The sequence below is a fragment of the Pithys albifrons genome, chromosome Z (assembly GCF_047495875.1).
Source record: "Pithys albifrons albifrons isolate INPA30051 chromosome Z, PitAlb_v1, whole genome shotgun sequence".
NCBI classification, from domain to species: Eukaryota; Metazoa; Chordata; class Aves; order Passeriformes; family Thamnophilidae; genus Pithys; species Pithys albifrons.
In genome coordinates this window covers 72,877,580-72,897,123 of record NC_092497.1, presented here as the reverse complement: position 1 = coordinate 72,897,123, position 19,544 = coordinate 72,877,580, and the positions used below count along the sequence as shown (strand labels likewise).

The window sequence follows — 19,544 nt, the reverse complement described above, 5'->3', positions numbered from 1 at the left end:
GGTCTTGGTTGTGAGAGCCTCTTTGTTTCACTGGCCTTGCCGCCTTCTTTTGATGGAGAATAGACCACTCTGGTTCTGCTCCAGAACTTGCACAGAGGTGTTACAAGGTGAGCTGCGGAGCTTCACCTCCACCTCAGCGAGCTTTGCTGCATCCAGTGTTCCTCCTGACAGTCACCTTCAGCAGTGAGTCTGAAAGCTGCCATTCTAAGTGGCAGGACAGACTGGCTTCTTTGCCTCAGCACCCAAGATTATTTCATGCATTCTGTAATACATTTCAACTGATTGTCACCTACAAACCCAAGCCAGTCCAGGGCCTGAATTTTGCAGTTTGATGTTTTTGTAAAGGCCACACGTGGTTTCAGCAGAAATGCAATCCTGCTGTATTCTACTGCTGGAACAGCATCAAATTAAACTTTATTTTTTGTTTTCTCTATTGCTGAATTATTAGAAGCAGAGAGGCTATAAAACTATTCCAAATGAAATACAATTTTATAGCTGAAATCAAATATTTTTCTTTTCATGTGTTACCTCTTTATTACTGTTTCAGCTCTTACCCCTCATAGGAGTTTCTCTCCTACTTAATATCTGATAAGGTTCATTTCTGTACTTTTCTGTAAACCTGTGAGGCACTGTGGAACCAACTGCTTTATCTGAGTAAAATGTTTGATGAAACTGTGGTTATAGTAGTACCACAAGTAGAGTGATGGTCAGTAGATTGCAGTGTCAGATCTTGCTCAGCCTGTGTGGGACATTGACTCCACTCAGACCCATGAATCTTCACTTTCTAGATACTTCTGGGTCTTTTTCTGCCTCCAAGTCCCAAGCTAGAAGCCAGTTTTCTGCAAATATACACACTGTTGATTTAACAGTTCTTAATAAATGTGTACAGTGGCTAACAGGGATTAGTGGATTTCAATAGATTTGTCCTTTTACCCTCCATATTAAGAATGTCTATTGCGGACGGGTCCAATGGAGATCGCACACACCAATGTGGTGTTCAGGCAAACCCCAACTTTATTCAAATTAGACAACATTTATAACTTGAGATGACCACGCCCCGGGCATAGCACATCTGACTCCAATAGGCTAAGGTTAGGAACATGTACTTTTAAGGTAAAGTCCGAGCCTTCTTCCGGGTGAGGTGAGGGCTTGTTGTTGTTTACCTCTGAGGGAGGTGTCACGTGGTTCCTCTGGACCCACCGGAGTAAGGTGGTCGGCAACAAATGTCCTTTTCTAATTTAAATATACAATTTCAGGCAATAAAATAGTGGGGTTTTCTTGCTTTTTCAGAGGTCAGACTTGGGAATAAACACAGCTGGGTGTAGTTTAGCAGCATTTCTGGGTTTTTTTAACAGTTGCCAGTGTGAATTCTGCTTAGAGAATGGTATATTTGCTGTTTTAGTTAAAAAACAGCCTTGTATTTGGTCACTGAAGATACGTGAGATTTTAAATTTACAATACAAGTAGAGGTAGCATTCCACATCTATATAAAAGTTTCTCATTCTAGGCTTCTACACTTGTCTTGCTTTGTCTCTATGTCATCTTTGTCAGTCACTATAAGTTTTGAAACCACTCTGCCAGTAGCTTTAGTATCACCTATTTAAAATTAACCATGTTCAAAGTTTTTCTGTAAGTTTCACAGGGCAAAAAATACTATGTTTCAACATTTTGTAGTTTCATTTTTGCATTATGTGCACCAGGAGTAATAGCAATAATACAATAAATTGCAGATGATACGTGTATGTATGTGTGCAAGCACATGTGTAGGGAACTACTCTGTGTTTATTCAACCTGACTTCCTTCCTGGTTCTGCTTTTGGATAAAATAATTCTGAGGGCAACTTTCAGATCTCTGGTTGTAAAATTCTTGAGGATGGAGTAATACTTGTTGCTATCACAATCTGAAGAAAAAAATAGGAGAGGTTTTCAGAAATTTTCTGGTTGTAAGATGTTAATCTCTTACAAGTTTTGCTAATCCCCTATGTCACAACTGATTGGGAATTCATCACTAATTCAGATATTTCTTTACTATTTTTAGGAGATGGTTAATTTTTTTTTCATTCATAAGTTAGGTTGATTTTTCTCTGGAAAAAAAAAGTTTTTAAAGTTGGATGACCAACGGTGTTGTGTACTTGAATAATGATTGTTTTTTCAGTCACACTATTGATTTTTCTCCAAAGTACCAGACAAGGAGTTATAATAGGATCGTAGGAGCTTTTTGGGAAAGTCACGGTTTTTAAAAGATGAGTATGGAGGGTGGTGGCAATAGTGTGATTATGACTGACATTCAGGTACCACGTGTGGCCTTCAGGAATCTTTTGTCAGATGAGAAGATACTACTCCTCTGGTTTCAGAGAACTGATCCAATGTTTGACTAATTTAAATGTGCAATGGCAGTCAGCAGAAAATTGATCTCTGTATGGTGTTATGCCCCACTGGTCCATTCTGCTGACCTGCTATGTTACCATTCCACCTTTCCTCTCTTCTAACATGTAGAGGTATTCTTTGGATGATGGTGGTGGGAGCAGCCCTTAGCAAAGACCATAAGGCATTCACATCCTCTTAGGATGTGCACATTTTTTTCTTACTCTAAAGTTTTTTTATTTTCACCAGATGTAACAGGCTCTCTCAAGAGTCCTATTCAGGGTGTTACCTGGTTGGGTTTTTTTGTTATGGTGGATAGGTAAACTTTTTGGCATATATAACCATTTCTTAACTTGCTCTGTAATGAATGGCTGAGGCTGTTGAAAGCACAAGTTGGTGGTGTATCAGTCAGTGTCTTGATCTTCTTATCATGCCAGGCATGGAGTTTGAAAGCTTGAAAAATATGGAAAACCAAATCTAGTTTTGGTTCAGTGTTGTATCAGTGACAGTATAAAATCTCACTCCATACCAGGAATAATGTTGTAGTGATTGCAGGTTTGCTTGGCTAGCCCTGGTAACTGATGATGCCAAATTCTCCCACATTTCTCTAGTAAGTAGCATTGCTTCATTTCTTTTCAATTATTTTCATTTGAGGAGAAGTATGTGAGCCAGTCTCTAGTGACATGTTTGTAAATGGTGTTCTATCACTGGTAAGCAATGTCCACATAAATAGGGCACTTTTAAATGAAAATATTTGATGCCATTGTTAAAGAGTCATACTTGAAATAATCTTTGTATGCTTTCCCTGGGAACAACAATATGAAATGTTTACTTTCTACTCTTGATCACAACAATGTAAAAAGATATATCAAGATGAAGTTTTTGTGAGGTCCTGCATAGTGTACTGAAAATTAATATTTTCACATCTTAGTAATTCTGTTCTCCTCTTTGTTTTGTATGCATTCTCTGCTGGAAATTTTCCGTAATTTCTTTTTTCTCCAGGATACTTTTCACACTGTGCCCCTGTGCACAGGACTAGAAATGTCCTCATCATTGCCACTAGTTTAACTAGAAAATCAGTCCTTGGGAAGATACAAGGAGTTTTAACAATTGACCTAGTGAGGAAAAGATTTGAGGAAATGTTGACATGGCCTTCAAAAAGATAGATACCATTTTCATATATGTATTGATAGTTAAACATATTTTGTATGTATATATGGTATATAGTTTTATATACATGTGTATGGCTATATCTATGTATCTCCAAGTACACTCAGTTACTGGTTTTTGTCTGGCAAAGTCTGAGTACAGTGGCATCCAGTTACAGAACCACAGAGATGAATGAAATGCAAATTTAAATTTTAGATTCTTCTTTCAATTTTAATTCTGTTTTCTTACATTTTATGGTAGTTGTAGATTCACTTTCAAAGTATAAATAGTCTGAAATACTGTCTTCTCTAATAAAGAATGAAAAAAATTGGAACCTTCAGTTTTTAAAACAAAGTGGATAAAAAAAGCATGTTCTTTCTATCTCTGTGCTTAGCTTGCATTTGGAGATCCTGAAAGAACTTGAATTTCCATATGAAAAAGTGTCAGAACTAAAACTGAAAGTTACTTTGTATTCCACTGATTCAGAGATGTTTGGTGGAAATTGTTTTCTTATGTGTAAGTTAAAGCAGAACTTCTGGTAGAAATTAATCATGTCAAAAAGCATCTGACATACTGTTCTGTGCTTTATAGGCTCATGTTGAACAGATTTTTTTTACTAAATGACATATCTTGCAAAAAAGGTGGACAGTATTACAGAGTTAATAAAAGTTATAATGCTTTATTTCACTTCATATATACGGACATGACTGTTTTGTAGATTTCAGAAAAGAGAATAGCTGTGGTGCTCTTAAGAGAGGCCTGAAGTATTTTTCACTATGTAATAGTTGTGTATTGTCTAGGTTTGTAATTTTGTGCAGTCTTAAGGAAAGTAATGTTTTCTCCCCACTGCAATTAATGTATTGCAGGGGTGTAAAGATTTCACTTCTGATTCCGATGAACTGGAAGACAGGCAAGTATTGTTGACCCAGGATGGCCCGTACTGGGTGATCTGTTCTGCAGAGACCTCTGCCTGGTTACATGAATAGCTTGGGTTCCGTGGGGCGAGTGGTGCCTGGTGGCTGGGCAGTGCCCTGAAGGGATAGCCTGGGCACCTGGTACTGCACTGTACTGTGTGGAAGGCTGAGGATGGAAGCAGACTTGGTCTCACTTCTAAGCCTCTGAGCTTATTCTTCATCAGATTCATCAAAACAATAATCACTTTCTCCCTACAGAAAGTAAAATTGGTCTACATTGGGCTGATTAGTGTGGAGATGAGAAGGCTCCAGTGAGATGTTACTATAGCAGCCTTTCAGTACCTAAAGGGGGCCTAGAAGAAAGCTGGAGAGGGACTTCTGACAAGAGCATGTAATGGTAGAACAAGGAGGAATGGCTTTAAACTGAAAAAGGGCACGTTTAGATTAGATATTAGGAGAAATTCTTTACATATATGGGTGGTGAGACTGGCACAGGTTGGCCAGAGAAGTTGTGGGTGCCTTATCCCTGGACGTGTTCAAAGCTGTGTTGAATGGGACTCTGAGCAACCTGCTCTACTGGAAGTTTTTCCTGCCCCCATGGCAGAGAACTTGGAACTAGATGATCTTTAAGGTCTGCTCTAACTGAAACCATTGCATGATTCTGTAGTATGTAACATCATCCTTCATTTTCTGGCAATGTGTGTGTGAGGAAAACTTGCTTTAGAAGTTTCTTTTATGTGTGCAGTAATTGGGACTGAAGGTGTCAAAATTTTGCTCATGGTAAAGGCTTAGAATTTTGCAGTATGTGGTGTCTCAGAAATAGTTAAGGGTTGCTCTTTTAACCTTGCACTGCACTGCTGTCAAATACACTTTTCTGAGAAAACATCTGAAGCATTATGAAAGGGGTATATAAGGCTGCCTTTGTCCATAGACATGAGTATTATGGTATGAGGTATGAAAGCTTTACAAAAATGATTAAAATAAACCCCAGGCTGAAAGTCTATGAAAAGCACATCACTGAGCAATGAGTTTTGTTTTCTGGAGGCTAAGTAGCTTGGGTGAACACGGGGTTTATGCGGCTATGCCAATTCAACTCGTCCTCTTAAGCAAACACAAGGATGATATAGATAAGCTCTTCTAGTCACTGATGAGCTCACTGAATTGGAGCAAGGGAAAAATATGTGTTGTAACTTTTGTGAAATTTCCAACAAGCAGATCTTAACTTTCAAGTTGGCAAATAGTCATATTTCATTGATAAACTACTTCTAGTACAAAGTACAAAGACGTGAAAAAAAATTAATGGAAGAAATGACTGCCTATTAATGAATATGAGCCAAATTTTCATTTGACAGTGATTTTACACAGTTCTGAGATTGAAGTTCGCAGGGCATTGATTGCTACAATACTTGGTTGAAAAACCCCAAAATTAAAAACCTTAACTCAACTACACCCCTCCCAAACAAAAAAGTGAAAAACAAATGAAACCAACAAGCAGAATAACACAAAAAAACCCCAACCAACCAACACTAAAAAAAACCAAAAACAAACACCCCCAATCAAAAAACCCCAAACCAACTCCCCCCACGAAAAACCAAAACACAGATGTATCTGTTAGTTGTAATACCAATAGATCACTGTAAAGTCCTGGGGTTTGGTCTAGGATGACCTTTTTTTCTTACTTCCTGAATTTTTGTACCAAAATGTCTGATAGCAGTTACATGAGCAATTACATTTTTGGGAATGGAAGATTTTTAAATGTGCATTCATATATAATATGTATATTCTGGAGGTTTGTTTTGCTCATTAGTTTAGTTGTTAAATGAAAATGCAAATTTTAATTCATTTGTTCTTCAGTTGCTACTGATGCTGCTGTTTGCTACTGAACTGGTCCTTGTAGTTACCTTGGAAGCACCACTTGACACTGTTCAGCCCTGCACTAAGCTGTCAGCATTGTGCAAAAAAAGTCATGTATGTGTCCAGTGGGTAAAGCATATCCTTCTTATTTGTCTTGCAGGCACAGGAGAGAGTGGCAAAAGCACATTTATCAAGCAGATGAGAATCATTCATGGATCAGGTTACTCTGATGAAGACAAAAGGGGCTTTACAAAACTGGTGTACCAGAATATATTTACAGCAATGCAGGCCATGATCAAGGCCATGGATACCCTCAAAATCCCATACAAGTGTGAAAATAACAAGGTGAGATTTTTGTTTATTTCTGAAGCCGAAGCTTTTCCACTTTTTATTTTAGGAAATATACTGAATGTCTCAAAAAAAATTGACACATCACAGAAGTGATACTCAAAGCTCAGTAGAAAAGGGCATCTTCCTGTCCTGCATTTAGGTCTCTGCCCTTCTTTCTACTTTTATAACACGAGTGTGCAATGTACTCCTTTTAACGAGAGACCTCTCCTAAGATGCCTGAGGGGCGTTGTCACAGAACAGAGATTTAATGGCAGGCTGCAGTTCAACTTTAGTTACTCTTGTATTTTCCTCCCAGGCTGTGCTCTGGTTAGAGCACAGTTTAACCATTCTTGTGTTCTCTGGAGGAACTTTACCACTTAACAGTTGCCATTAACACTACAAGTGGAAAAAATTCAAATTATTAGTAAAGTAGATGGAGATATCTGTTTGTGTGTGAACAGATCGTGAAATTAAATTTTCTGTGCAAGACCTTTAACCAGTCAGATTCTTCTGAGATGGATCCTGTTACTGCAATGTAGAAGGACAAAATACAGTTGAAATGTTTGGAAGGTTCATCTCTGATTAGCCTGACTTTTTCAGTTTTTTTTTTAATATTTATATTTTAATAATTAGATAACTAAAATAGTTTAAGCATTCCCTGAAGGCAAGTGAAATGCTTAATATTTACTTGAATACATGATGAGTCACAGGATTACATGTGTAAATCTCCCAATATCACAGAATCAGTTAGATTGGAAGGGATCATAGTGGGCCATCTGGTCCAACCTCTCTGCTCAGAAGGGGCTATTTGATAACAGTTCATGGGAACTTGTTCTCATTTTTACTGTTGATCCATTATCAGCAACTTTGTCAAATGGAGGTTTTAAGATCTCTCACAAGTGGAGGACTACCCTTTCTTTCAATCTTGCTAAAGAGTTTTTTGAGATAATTTAGTAATCCTGGATGAAACTAGTACTTTTTCTGATCGATTACTCTAAGGTTCTTTTATACTAATATTATTTTTTTTAATATCAGAAACCAGCAAGGAGTAGTGATATTTACAATAAAGAAATAAGTTTTGAGTAACTGGAAGAGAATGAAGTGAACTTATGTTAACATTAAAATCTTTTGTGTTCACACATACAAAGCTTAATTATTAGAATTGAACTGTATGTGTTTTAAGACAACTAATTTAGAAGTAGGAAAGAAAGGTTATTACCAGGTTAAAGACATGTTATTTTTTCATTTGCGTTTGCTGAAGTCATTGCAGATTGTCATCACTTCATTGGTGATTAAATATTGCATTAACCAGAGTCCTGCAGAAGCCTGCAGTGAGAAGTCAGGAGGATCCCATCTGTCAAAATCTGTATTGTTAATCTTCTTTAATGGTTGGTAGGGTTTTTTGTGTACATGAATAAGACTCTTGGCTGTTGAAGTTTCTAGTCTAAGTGTGTGCTAGAGCTGTCTGTTTTCCTGCCATCATTCACAAATCAAAACCAAATGTGTAATTAGTGTTAAAAAGAAAACTTCATCTCTATGTATATTTAAGCCTTTTGGCTCCATATTTTTACTGTATGCAAAACATAAAGCATGTTGTCCTAAAAAGTTAGTTGATCCTTCAGAATTGGCATTGATTGTCACTTTACCTTAATATCTAGAAGTCCTGTTTGTATTAGATTACAGACCATATGTTCTGTACTTTATTTTAGTGTAGAAGTGCTGAGTTTATGTAGTGTTTTGTATATAGCTGAGTGAGCCAGGTAGGTTTGACACAACTGTATACACGTGGCCAGAACTATTCACTTTCTCTACATAAAAATTGCTTTCCTGAAAGTAGGAGTCTTATCTTTGTGTTCAGCTCCTTCACAAGCATTCCCCTCAGTTGCTAATGGGGCTGCATGCCGTTAGAGTAAAAGTCATGAACTAACAGGCTCTCAAGGCAATTCCTGTATGAATTTCTTTAGAAATACAGGAAAACCCAAACTTGCTACAGCCTTGTGCATGAATAGAGACAATTGTGGTCTACTATACTTTGGCTTTGTCTACAAGGTCACTTCACTTTAAAGCAGTGAACACCAACCAGCTGGTAAATCTGGTCCTTCTATTTTTTAAAGGCTGTTGAAAACAAACTCATTAGTTTAGCAGTCCAGAAAACACAGGAAGGGCACTTCCTATTAATTTGTGTCTCCTATCAGGAAATCCTATCTCTGGAGAGAATATCTCAAAGTTTGAATAACAGCATATTTTTAGCACAGTAGATGTTCTGCACAGTAGTTTAGAAAATTGCAGGCCAAGCTGGTGTTAATGTGGTTGGGCCTAAAGAAAAATGACCCTTTTTTATCTTTATGTTCTGCAGTAGACTTAGAGGCTACAGTAGAAATTATTTTCTTTTGCTGCACCAATGTTCACACCTTTAACTGTGAGTTAATAAAATTGAAGTGTTTTGAATCTCTGAATGCTTGTGGAATTTGAAATCTCCTTGTATGAAGATGTTCATTAACTCTAGGCAAATGTGGCTTTTTGTGGTGTATAACATCACAGCATTTAGGTTGTATTATTTTAATATATTCAACATAACAAGACACAAATTTTAAGTTTAGCAAGTCAGTTCTTGTGGAATTCTGTTTGGCTTCATAGTCACCAGTGTAATTAAAGAAGCAGAGACTGAAATACATAGTCCTATATTATAATAATCTAGACTGTCTTGAAAGACTTACTATCAGAGTAGTGAAAGTCAATTGAGAAATGTTTGCTATCAGTGTTTGAAAGCTCTAATATCTCAGAACTGATGGTAGAGCATTATAACATGAAAGTCATTTCTTTTTTTATTTTTAAACTTCAGCATGCAAGCTTTTCTGAGGTTTAAGATAATGGATGAGGGTGATCTCTTAGGAATTTGTCATAGGAAATGGTTTTTAGTTTTCTTTTGAGTAAATTTTGTTGTGATTCCATTACTTATTTTTTAACTAAAGTGGTGAAGTTTGCATATGACTTTGTAATTTTAGATTAACAAGTATTTAATGAAATAAGGGAAAGCACTAATTTTTATAGAAATGTTTATAAGCTGTTCTAAAAATTGCCTATTTTGCAAAGTGTTGTGAATATACAAAACTAACTCATGTTAGCTAGGTATTCAAGTACACAGTTTTTAAATACTAAAATACAGGCTTATGCTTTTTGTAGTTTGTCTTTTTAGACAAATATATCTATCACTAAACACAAGCTACCACTGTTATCCTGTACTATCCATTTTCATGTAACTTCCAAAAGACAAGTTGTCTCTATTTGAGCAGACAGTGTCAGGAAGGTGTCACTTCATGGTGGTTAACAGGCAGGAAACCTTACTTGAATCCCATTCCCTTAATTTCCTGTGAGACTTCTTAAATATTCAAATATAATATAACTAATGTGATTAATAGTAGCAGAACAGGCTACAGGAAAGTTTTAAAAGAGGCTGGAAATGTAAAAGCAAGTTTGATTGTTGACCTAGACATTTTTAAGTTTCTAAGAGTGTTTTCTACAGATTTTCTGTATTTGTGCCTTTTCCCTTTGGAAAATGTTTTGCAGTAAAAATAAGCAGATATGGTACATGCTTTCAAGGTCCAAAATCTTACTGGTGTTATCTTCAAGTCCGCATTTGCCTTGTTATCTTGTTTCTTCTTCATTAGACAGATCTACTGGAGCAAACTAATAAAATTACAGACAGAAGTAGGACAACAGGAGAGGGCATGAAATCAGATTGCTCCACAAGTGTTATTTTCACAAGAAACACATTGCTGCAGTCAGGTAACATAAAGAATTTATAGGAGATTTAAAGTATCATGGTCCTTTAACCACATACAGGATAAGGGAACTGAAGATAGTTTTTTGTTAGGTTTTTTTGTTTTGTTTGTTTATTTGTTGGGGTAATTTTCCCCAGAGGCCATAATGTGAGGGAAAGCCCATCTCCCTGATACCTGTGTTTCCTCCTGTGAGAACACTGATCAATGAGCTTTAGGGCAGTTTCGTCCTGAGTGCTTCGTAGAGTCCTTCATGAGCAATTTGACAATCCTACCTAGATAGCAGCCTCTCCTCACCTGTCTCTCTCATCTTTATATCAGTCTTTTTCTGTCAGTCGTTTGGTCTCCTCATTCCCTGCCTTTCTGCTCCCATATGTACATTCGACGTCAGCACATCTTTATCTGCTTACCTGTAGCTTTCCATTTTGTCTTACTTTCTGCTGTTTTCCTCCTCTTTCTTTATGTTTGAATAAAATTTTAAAACAAACAAAAAGCCCCCATACAAGTAGTAATTGACATCCTGTTCTCTTTCTCATTTGCTTACCCTTTGTTTAGAGCAGAGGCTCTTGCATTTATTTGTATTGCTCTAATGGATTAGTAATTTGGTTGTTCCCTCTGTTCTGCTTAACTGTTTCATACTCCATCCCAACAGATGCATGAGTTTTAGCTATTTTTCCAAGTGTGTAGGAAAAATGATTATGTATGAGAAGTAAGCTAGACAAGCAGGGTTGAATGCTCCATGAAGAACTGAGAATATCTTCATTTAAAATAAACATACAGGGAAATGAACACTTCCTTTCTCCACTTAAATAGCAGGTAATTTCACTGATACAAAATGAGGAAAGTGTCAGTTTGCTGTTGAGCATAAATTTGAAAAGTAAATTCTAGCCACCCTTTTTCCAGTGCAAAAAGATTTCTTCGCTCTTCTTTTAATATTTCAGTTTAAGTGAAGCTCTTTTTAAATGTGATATTTTAAGTGATTAACTGCCCTTTGTTATAATAAGAAGTGGTAAGGCATGCAAAAACACTCATGTAAGGTGTGATGGCCTTGTTTTATCTTTACAGTTCCATTGTTTTACTGTTTCTGCTAATGTGAGGAATGAATGGCTGGTAGTAATGCTGGCAGATTATTGTAGATTTTGTGATGACTCACACACTGGATAAAGGACCATAAATGTAGAAAAGAGCAGGCTTCTAGCATTTTTTTGGTTCATTTCTTTCTGAGTATTTTACTTCAGATATGTTTGTGTTCTTTTATCATTTTACTTGAGCAGCATATTATGTGTCTGAAAGGAAATGTTCATGAGTGTTCTCTGACATAAAAATGTGAAATATACTCAGAGCAACGTTTTTTGTATGTAATAGGAGTTTGGCATATATTTTAAGGTAATGAGATTGTGTACTCTGGGAATGGTTCCACTTCCTCTATGGTTAACAGCTGTTACATAGATATAGGTATTTATACAATATAATGTTACAGAGAAAGTACATAAGCATAATCATATGTAATTATTTCCCAGATGAAAATATTTAAATTTAATAACTTCCTAATTATTTCATTCATTTCTGTAGAAGATAGGCTAAGGATATCTAGCACTTATTTCTAAAATAATTTCAGATTGAAATATTTTTGTCTTATTTTCCTCTGAAACTTTATGGAAATATTTCTTTCTCACAGTAAACTTCTTAGGAGAATTCAGATCCAATTGTATTCTGGTTATATTATGTCAAATGTGTAAAAGTTACTGATTCCTTTGTTATAATTTCTAGTAACACGTAAGTTGCTTGACCTAAGGTTTACTACAATAGATTAGTAATTCTTCAGATAAAATGGGCCATACCTTTCTCCAGGTTTTGTCACTCTCTTGTTCACTTTTGGTAAAAGCTACAGCTTCTGAAACTCAAGTAGGTTTTGTGTTATAGTAAAATTCACTTTTGGCTCGGCAAAAGGGTTGTTTAAAAAGAAACAAAACCAAAATACAACTGACGCCCCCCCACCTCTTTTTTTTCCTCTGTTTCTCAAGTATAATTTGTTTTGTGTTGTGGGGTGTATTGCCCAGTAGTAGCAGTCACATCATTGCTTTGATCTCTACATTTTCTGAAAGTTTATTTTGCTCCTTTCTTCCTAGTTCAAGCAGGCTTAAAGTCTGCACGTGAAGGGTGATTACATATTCACGCTTCATCAGTCCAGTCACATGCCTACCTGTTTTCAGGCTATGGGCTCATGTAGCGCCTCTTTTGGCCTTTGTCTTCACTTTGGGTGATTGCGTAATGGTGAGTAATGAGGCAAGAGTCCAGTATTTTGCTTCTGGAAGAGTAAATTGCCAAAGAAAAATCTAAGCATGACATTAGTCATGCTGCATTTTGTCTTTTTTCTTATAGCTTTATAACAAAAAGAACCCCAGGGTTTTGTTTGTGTGCTTTATCTTTAGCGAGAAAGTGTACAGATTTTGACTGCAGAATGTTTAATCTTATGGTGGACCTAAGACAGTAGGTAGTAAGAAAATAATTTAGTATGAGCAAGTCACTTACTTCTGTGAAGAGTCTCAAACATAACAAAGAGAGCTGAATGTTGAGTTGGAGGGGTAGGAACTACTAAGAGTTGCTTCCTAACATTTCTCTAACTCTCATATGTCTTGGCTTTTCATTAGTCATGTCATATATCAGAGTTTGTGACTATTTAGTTAGGGAAAGTGATACTATGGAAAAGGTGTTACAATTAAGGTTTTTTCTAATTAAGGCTGGTTTTGATGATGATTTTCCATTTTTCTTAATGTGACCTACTGGCCAGAGTTAAAATTTGGCTTATTGTTTAGTTGTTAATCTTCTAAGCCAAGCTGTAGATAAGGTGTACCAACAGGTTTTACCCTCACCCACTCACAATCTCATTGAATCAAGTAAAACTGAAGAAAAGAATGTTTTTGAGAAACTTTTATGTATATTTTTTTATTATTCTTTTGACCTTGTGCATTTTCTAAAGCTGCTTTCATTTGAAGTCTGAACTGAAAAGGTACTTCTTAAAAACTGAAATATTTTGTAGTAAAGCTTTAATTACTTTTTCTTACAACTCTAGAACTTTATGGGTTTTCTTTAGTTATTCTTTCTTCTTTTACTTTCTCTGTCACTCTTAACTTTTAAATATTACATTGACCTTTGAAAAGTTGAAAGATTAATGATGAAGGATTGAAAATAAAGCCATTCAAAACTGTGCAAAAACATACCAGATATTATAAGGTCTGTTGCAGCCAATCGTCTGCCAATAAAACAAGGGCACAGGATAAAATGAAATGTGATAACATTTTTCAGAAATATTTTATGGATATTTTAATTTAGCTGCAAAGTAAGAAATTAACTTCAATACTTATTCTTGATTCTGAAAAAACTGGAGTTTTTCCAACCACTTACTGCTCCATAAGCACTTTTGAAAACTCTTCTGCAGTAGAAGAAAGTGGCTCTTTGATAATGAGCCATGAAGGAGCCATTTGTATTGTACTGAGACATCCTAAAAGACATAATGTTTGCCTAGTGCATGTATCAACTGTTATGTATGCAGTATAAAATGAACTTCTATTAAAGAATTTGGAGTTGTCTGATTCAAACTTGCTCATAAAGGAAGGTATTTAAGAATATATATGAAAAAATTGACAAATGCAAGAATGGGCGTGTCTCTCGGAGGCTGCAAAGGAGCCTCCACACTGAGACAAACAAAGCATTTCTGAAAGATAGGATGAAGACCGTGCAGGTGGTATGTAAAGTGTCAGGAAGTTTAGAAGAACCCTTTTGTTATTTAGAAGAAGCCTGTCTATTTTTTAGTCTTGTTAGTTTTTAGAAGCATGTTCTTTTAGAACCTGTGTAATAATACTGTGTTGTGTATATTTCATTTACTGCTTGCAAAAAAAGTCTTCCCATTCTTTTAAAATCATCTAAACACCTGTTGGCATTTTTCTAAGATGAGTCTTGGCATTTTTTTAATTTTGCTTGTGGGTAGTTCTAGTCCTACTGATCAGGAAAAAAATTGTGTCACCTCATTAGTTGACTCACCCTGAAAGGCCCTGTTTTAAACAAAACCTTCTTTTATGGGGCAGTATTTATAAAAAAAAAAAAAATCATAATCAGAGGAGGGGCATGGCAGTACAGCCCTGTAGCTCATGCCCTACTTGTGTGATAAGCAATGACTTGCAGTGGCTGCCCTGGCTGTTGCTGTATACTCATTCACTGCGTTGCAAAATGTTTTAAACAGCAATTCGCTGTGATAATTAAACTTTTCTTCCTATCTGTCTCAGAAGAGAAATGTACATTTTCAAGAAGTACATTTTTGAGCATCTAATACTAATTATTGAGAGGAGCTATAGCTTGTTAACTCCCTAGTTTCATTATTTCCTGATTCCAGTGGTGTGTATATGCTCTTACTGGTATATTTCTGCCTATCTATCCCTTTTTGGACACTTAGCTTTTGTGGTCTTCCTGCAGAGCTTCCTGTGCACTGCTGTCTGGTGATACCACATGAATCAGCAATGTGGCTGGTGTTTTGCCTATCTGACAAATAAGAAAACATAATTTTAATTTTTCTTCATTAAAGTCAGTACTATTTGGAGTTTCTTTTTTAAATCACATTGAGATGAATTTCTGTGATCCAGTAGGTCTTTTTCAATTTATTATCTACTGGCTAGGATATGCAGTAGAAAACAACTTTTTATGAACTCGTCCCAAGCAGATGTTGTAGCTGTCTGGGTGTACTGAAACAGACTCCTTGCCAACATAAAATGCAATCAAATTCTGTCATTGCAGCATTTTAATGCAGTTTTTCATTGTGTCCTTAATTACAGGTCCAAACTTTATGAGAATTAGATTTTACAAATGCTTTCCTCTTGGGAGAGGTATGAAAGGCATTAGTCCCTAAACAGAGTTTTGTTTAGTGACGCTTCTCCAGTGTTCAGATGGTCTCATTAAGTCATTATTCTTTGAATGTGATATCGTTATTTCTCAACAGGGTATTAAAGAATTTTTTTTACCTAAAAAACTTTTTTCCCACTTTTATATTTGGTAATTAGATAAATTTCCTTGTCTTAAGGTTTGTGTTTCTTTTTTTTCTTTCACCTCAGGTATTCTCCCTCTCAGATTTTGTCCAATTGTATTTTGTGCAATTCTTCTGAAAAGTGTGAGAGGAGGATGATAAACGAGACCTGTAACACTGCTGTGTTTTGTGCCTGGTTCCCGTATTCCTATTGAAATTCTTGACTCTTTGGAAGTTGATGAGTTTCTCAGGAGAGTCTTAGTTTTCTCCAGCAGCAAGGATCATGGAAGTAATCAAATGGATCAGTATTTGACACAGCTTTATACAGCTGGCCAAAGTGCGGTTAAGGTGGCTGTGGAATACAGACCTCCTGATACAATTGCATTTTCCAGCACCTACTCTGCCAACACAGGTTTACAGCAGCTGCAGACTCACAGGGAATTTTAATTACAGTGCTTGTTAAAAATAAGTATTTCCAAATGGCTGAGAAATGAAATGGAAAACAATGCCATAATTTTGGGTCTGCAGTTGGCAGTACTGGACACAATACAGAATATCCTTTCTTTACAATACATGAAGAGACAGTAACTATCTCATCCCTACAATAAGCAGAAGTGTAATGCATGCTTTCACTATGAGGTAATTTTGTCTTAGCAACTAGAGTTCATAGATATTTGAAAAGGCTGAGTAAAATATGCTTAATCAGAACCCTACCACACCCAAAATTCAGGCATCTGTATTCATCTCCATCTCCTAATTATGCCTTACTACATCAGCAGATGAGTCGAATGAAAGAAACGATAGATCTCCACTGTTGCAATATGTTACATGTGCCAGTACTGTTACTATTTATAAATAAAATCAGTAAGTGAACCAAGTATTTTCCTCTGCACTTCATAGAAATTTTTTTTCATCCAACCTATTATAGAATAAGGGAAAGGCTCATGCTGATTAAAATAATCCTTCTGCCTTGAGGGAATCTTGCCATTCTGAGTGCTAGTCTCTCCTGTCTCATCTTACAACATCATGCTGTGTGGAGACCAGTACTTTCAGAGACCAGTAGTTAGGCCTGAAAAATTAATAACTAGACTTTAAAATGCAGAATAGTGATAGAAGTGTTCACAGCTATTGTGGGGAGACTGTTTAAAGGTAGAGCTTGTTCTCCCTCCTTTATGGCATCCAGTGCCCTGGACTCTGTACCTTTTGCCCTACTTGCACTAGCAATCTTGTCCTAAGCATTCCTAGGATGACCTCACATCCAATTTACAGCATGGATTCATAAATGGAAAGAAACAGTAGCATGGCCAGCACAGCTTGGTTCACCATAAGCTACACGGGCTCATTGAGCTAGATTCTGTCACATGTCTGGTGAGCTGCAGTAGGCAGTAGGGATCCTGTCTGCAGTCCTGTCACTTTAACTGGCTCATATGGCCCTGAAAATGTCAATATTGCCACAAGCAACATGTAGCTAAGAGCCTAAATATGGAGATTGAATAGTATCCCACAGCATTTAAATTAATATTAATATTCTTTCCTCAAAGATAGAAAACTTGCAGAAAACGAGTTTGTCAATTGCCTGTTTTTTCTTCCTGTCTTTGACCTCTGAATTGAAACAAAACTGTTTCCTCCCTTTATTAATGTCATTTTACCAAAGTGTTAATCATTGCTAGTTTGGTGAAATTCTGTACTGTGGATATGAAACAGCAGTGATTTAAATACAATTTAACTTGTCAATTTATAAAGAATTTATCTTCAAAAATACTTGTATTTTAATACTTGCTATGTAAAAAGCAGGAAAAGAGATGATAGCTTCAACAAACGAAATTTAAGACAAGCAGCAGTAATTTTTTTCAATGTAACAAAATTAGTGCTGCCTTTCCTTCCATCAATTCTTTCAGATAGTTAAAAATCTCTACTCTTTGTTAAAATACATCTTACAGCATTTTAAAGCTGTTTTTAATAGGTTGCTAATTGTACTAGCAGTTTCTAGGCAAGGAAGGGCTTTTGATGTCTGAGCTGCTAATTCTGCTTCAAGCAATTCATTTTCCTAAAGATTAGGAAATCTCTTTTCTGTGAGAAGTTTGAACTATTAAATCCTAATTTTGCATATTTCAGGATTATGCATGGTCAGATTGTAGTAAATAAATGCTAATGCTTTCTGTCATCACCCTGGATTTTTTCCTGCATTATCACCTCTGATCTCTTTAATGCACACTCTTGCTTTCTGACCTTCTACTATTACTGTTTAAATTACATGAAAACAGAAGGATGAGTATTTGCAGCTGAATACAAGTCAGACATAACAATTAGGAAGGCAAAGCTTATTTTCCTTATCTTCCAGTGCTTCTAAATGCTGTTAACAGAAATGAGTTTCTGGCTTGTAGATTACCAGTGAAAGCACAGTGAGACTTCTGACAAGATACCTTTTCTTATTGGCACTCCCAGCCTCACTGCAGAAAGAATCTGACTCAGCTAAGTGCTGTTATCCTTCTCCCCCTCTGTCTTGTCGGTGTTGATAGGGCATGTGACTGCCATACAGAGTACACTTGCTCAATTATCATCTGTAGTCCACAGGTCAGTTCAGTTGGAGTACTGGCAGAGTGAGGTGCATAAGGTAAGAAAACTAAGCCATTTCCAGAATGAAAAAACACTTGGGTCAAGAATTTTTTACATTTTTTACATCTTTAATCTGCAGTTACTTTCTCATCATTTATGGGTCTCTTTAGCCAGCAATCCACAACTACACCTGATGAGCAGCCTGTGGTTCATCTGCCACATGATTTGCATGAATGGTAGTTTACCTCAGAGATCTTTCTCTCACGGAAACACATTTCTGTCTGATTTTGCACAGATTATGTGTTGTACAAGGTATTCGTGGCAGATAAGTAGTATTTAGACATTCATTCAGGAGCAGCAGTACCTGCATTTCACATTAGACAGAGATAGTACAAGGTTTTCCTACAAATTTTTTTCAACAAAGTAATGAAGATCAAAGAAGTAACTGAAGTTATAACCAAAAATGTAAGTGCTCTTTCCATTTATTCACTCTACAAGGCGTCTCTATTTTGACATCAAGCATCCCTCCAAGAATATTTTGTAAGTCTACCAGAAGTTTTCATGTAAAAACTTGTTGGAAAAAAACTACTTTAAACAATATTCAAGAAATCTTTCCATTTTTTAGTAAAAGTTAAACTAGCTCTGGCCCATAAATATTTTTCTGTATCTTATCCAAGGGTGCTTATGACTCAGCATTAATTATAATGAGTCCAGTGGTTGTCCTCTTAATCATGTTGATAAGTACTTGCTCTAACTATTATCGGGTTATTCATGTAGGGATTCGTAAGCATTGAATGAAGGTTGCATAATTGGGCTCAGTGTACTTTAAATGTCTGACTAGCTGACTACCTATAATGTATTTCTCAAAGTATGGGACTCATCGAAGTCCTTTTTAGGGGACTGCTGCGTCTTGTCTGTGTTTGATGTTCAGGCTAAGTTTCAATCTGTAATATGCAGAGTGCTGTCAGTAATAAAATCTCTGTTCAAGAAACGTCAGGATTTATTTCAATGCTCTGCATTTATTGTATATGACACAATTAAAATTAAGCTTTTAACTGTGCTTCAATAAGTAATTTGGTGAGCTGCATGAACACAGTTTTTGTAAAACAGTTTCCCTGGTTTCTGAAGCTTTTCTTTGTTAAGCCCATGAGGAACAAAAAATGTTAATATTACTGAATGTGTTACTGAAATGACAAATAAGGGGGAAAACGTCCAGGGAAAGATTTCAATAGTAACTGAAATCAGTTATTATTGGTTTTGACAATGTGGCTTTTGTTTTACTTAATATATTTATTGTTATTTTTCCTTAATCATGTAAATCCATGGCATGGTCCTTGTGCTACCTTAGTCTCTCTTTTGCCTTGTCTCTGCTGCCTGTGGGATTTTTATTTTAAAAATTATGTATCAAATTATATTGGCTGCACTGATTACTCTAGTCCTCTTCCAAGGACCTAAGTGCTGAAATACTGTTTCTCTTCTAATTAAAGGGTTAACCCCCCCACCAAAAGTAGGTGTTTACTAGTGGGATGGGATTTTTGTGAGCCTACATAGACAGCAACTCTTTACAGTAATCCTTTCCCAGAAG

General features: G+C 36.2%; 1 protein-coding gene across 1 annotated transcript in view; it reads left to right on the top strand.

Annotated features, from left to right (window-relative positions):
• LOC139684564 (guanine nucleotide-binding protein G(q) subunit alpha) overlaps positions 1 to 19,544 on the top strand; it is a 119,895-nt gene that overhangs the window by 35,890 nt on the left and 64,461 nt on the right. The window contains exon 2 of the mRNA XM_071580660.1: positions 6,441 to 6,625. Within this exon, the coding sequence (XP_071436761.1) occupies positions 6,441 to 6,625 (185 nt within the window). The remainder of the gene's footprint in view (positions 1 to 6,440; positions 6,626 to 19,544) is intronic.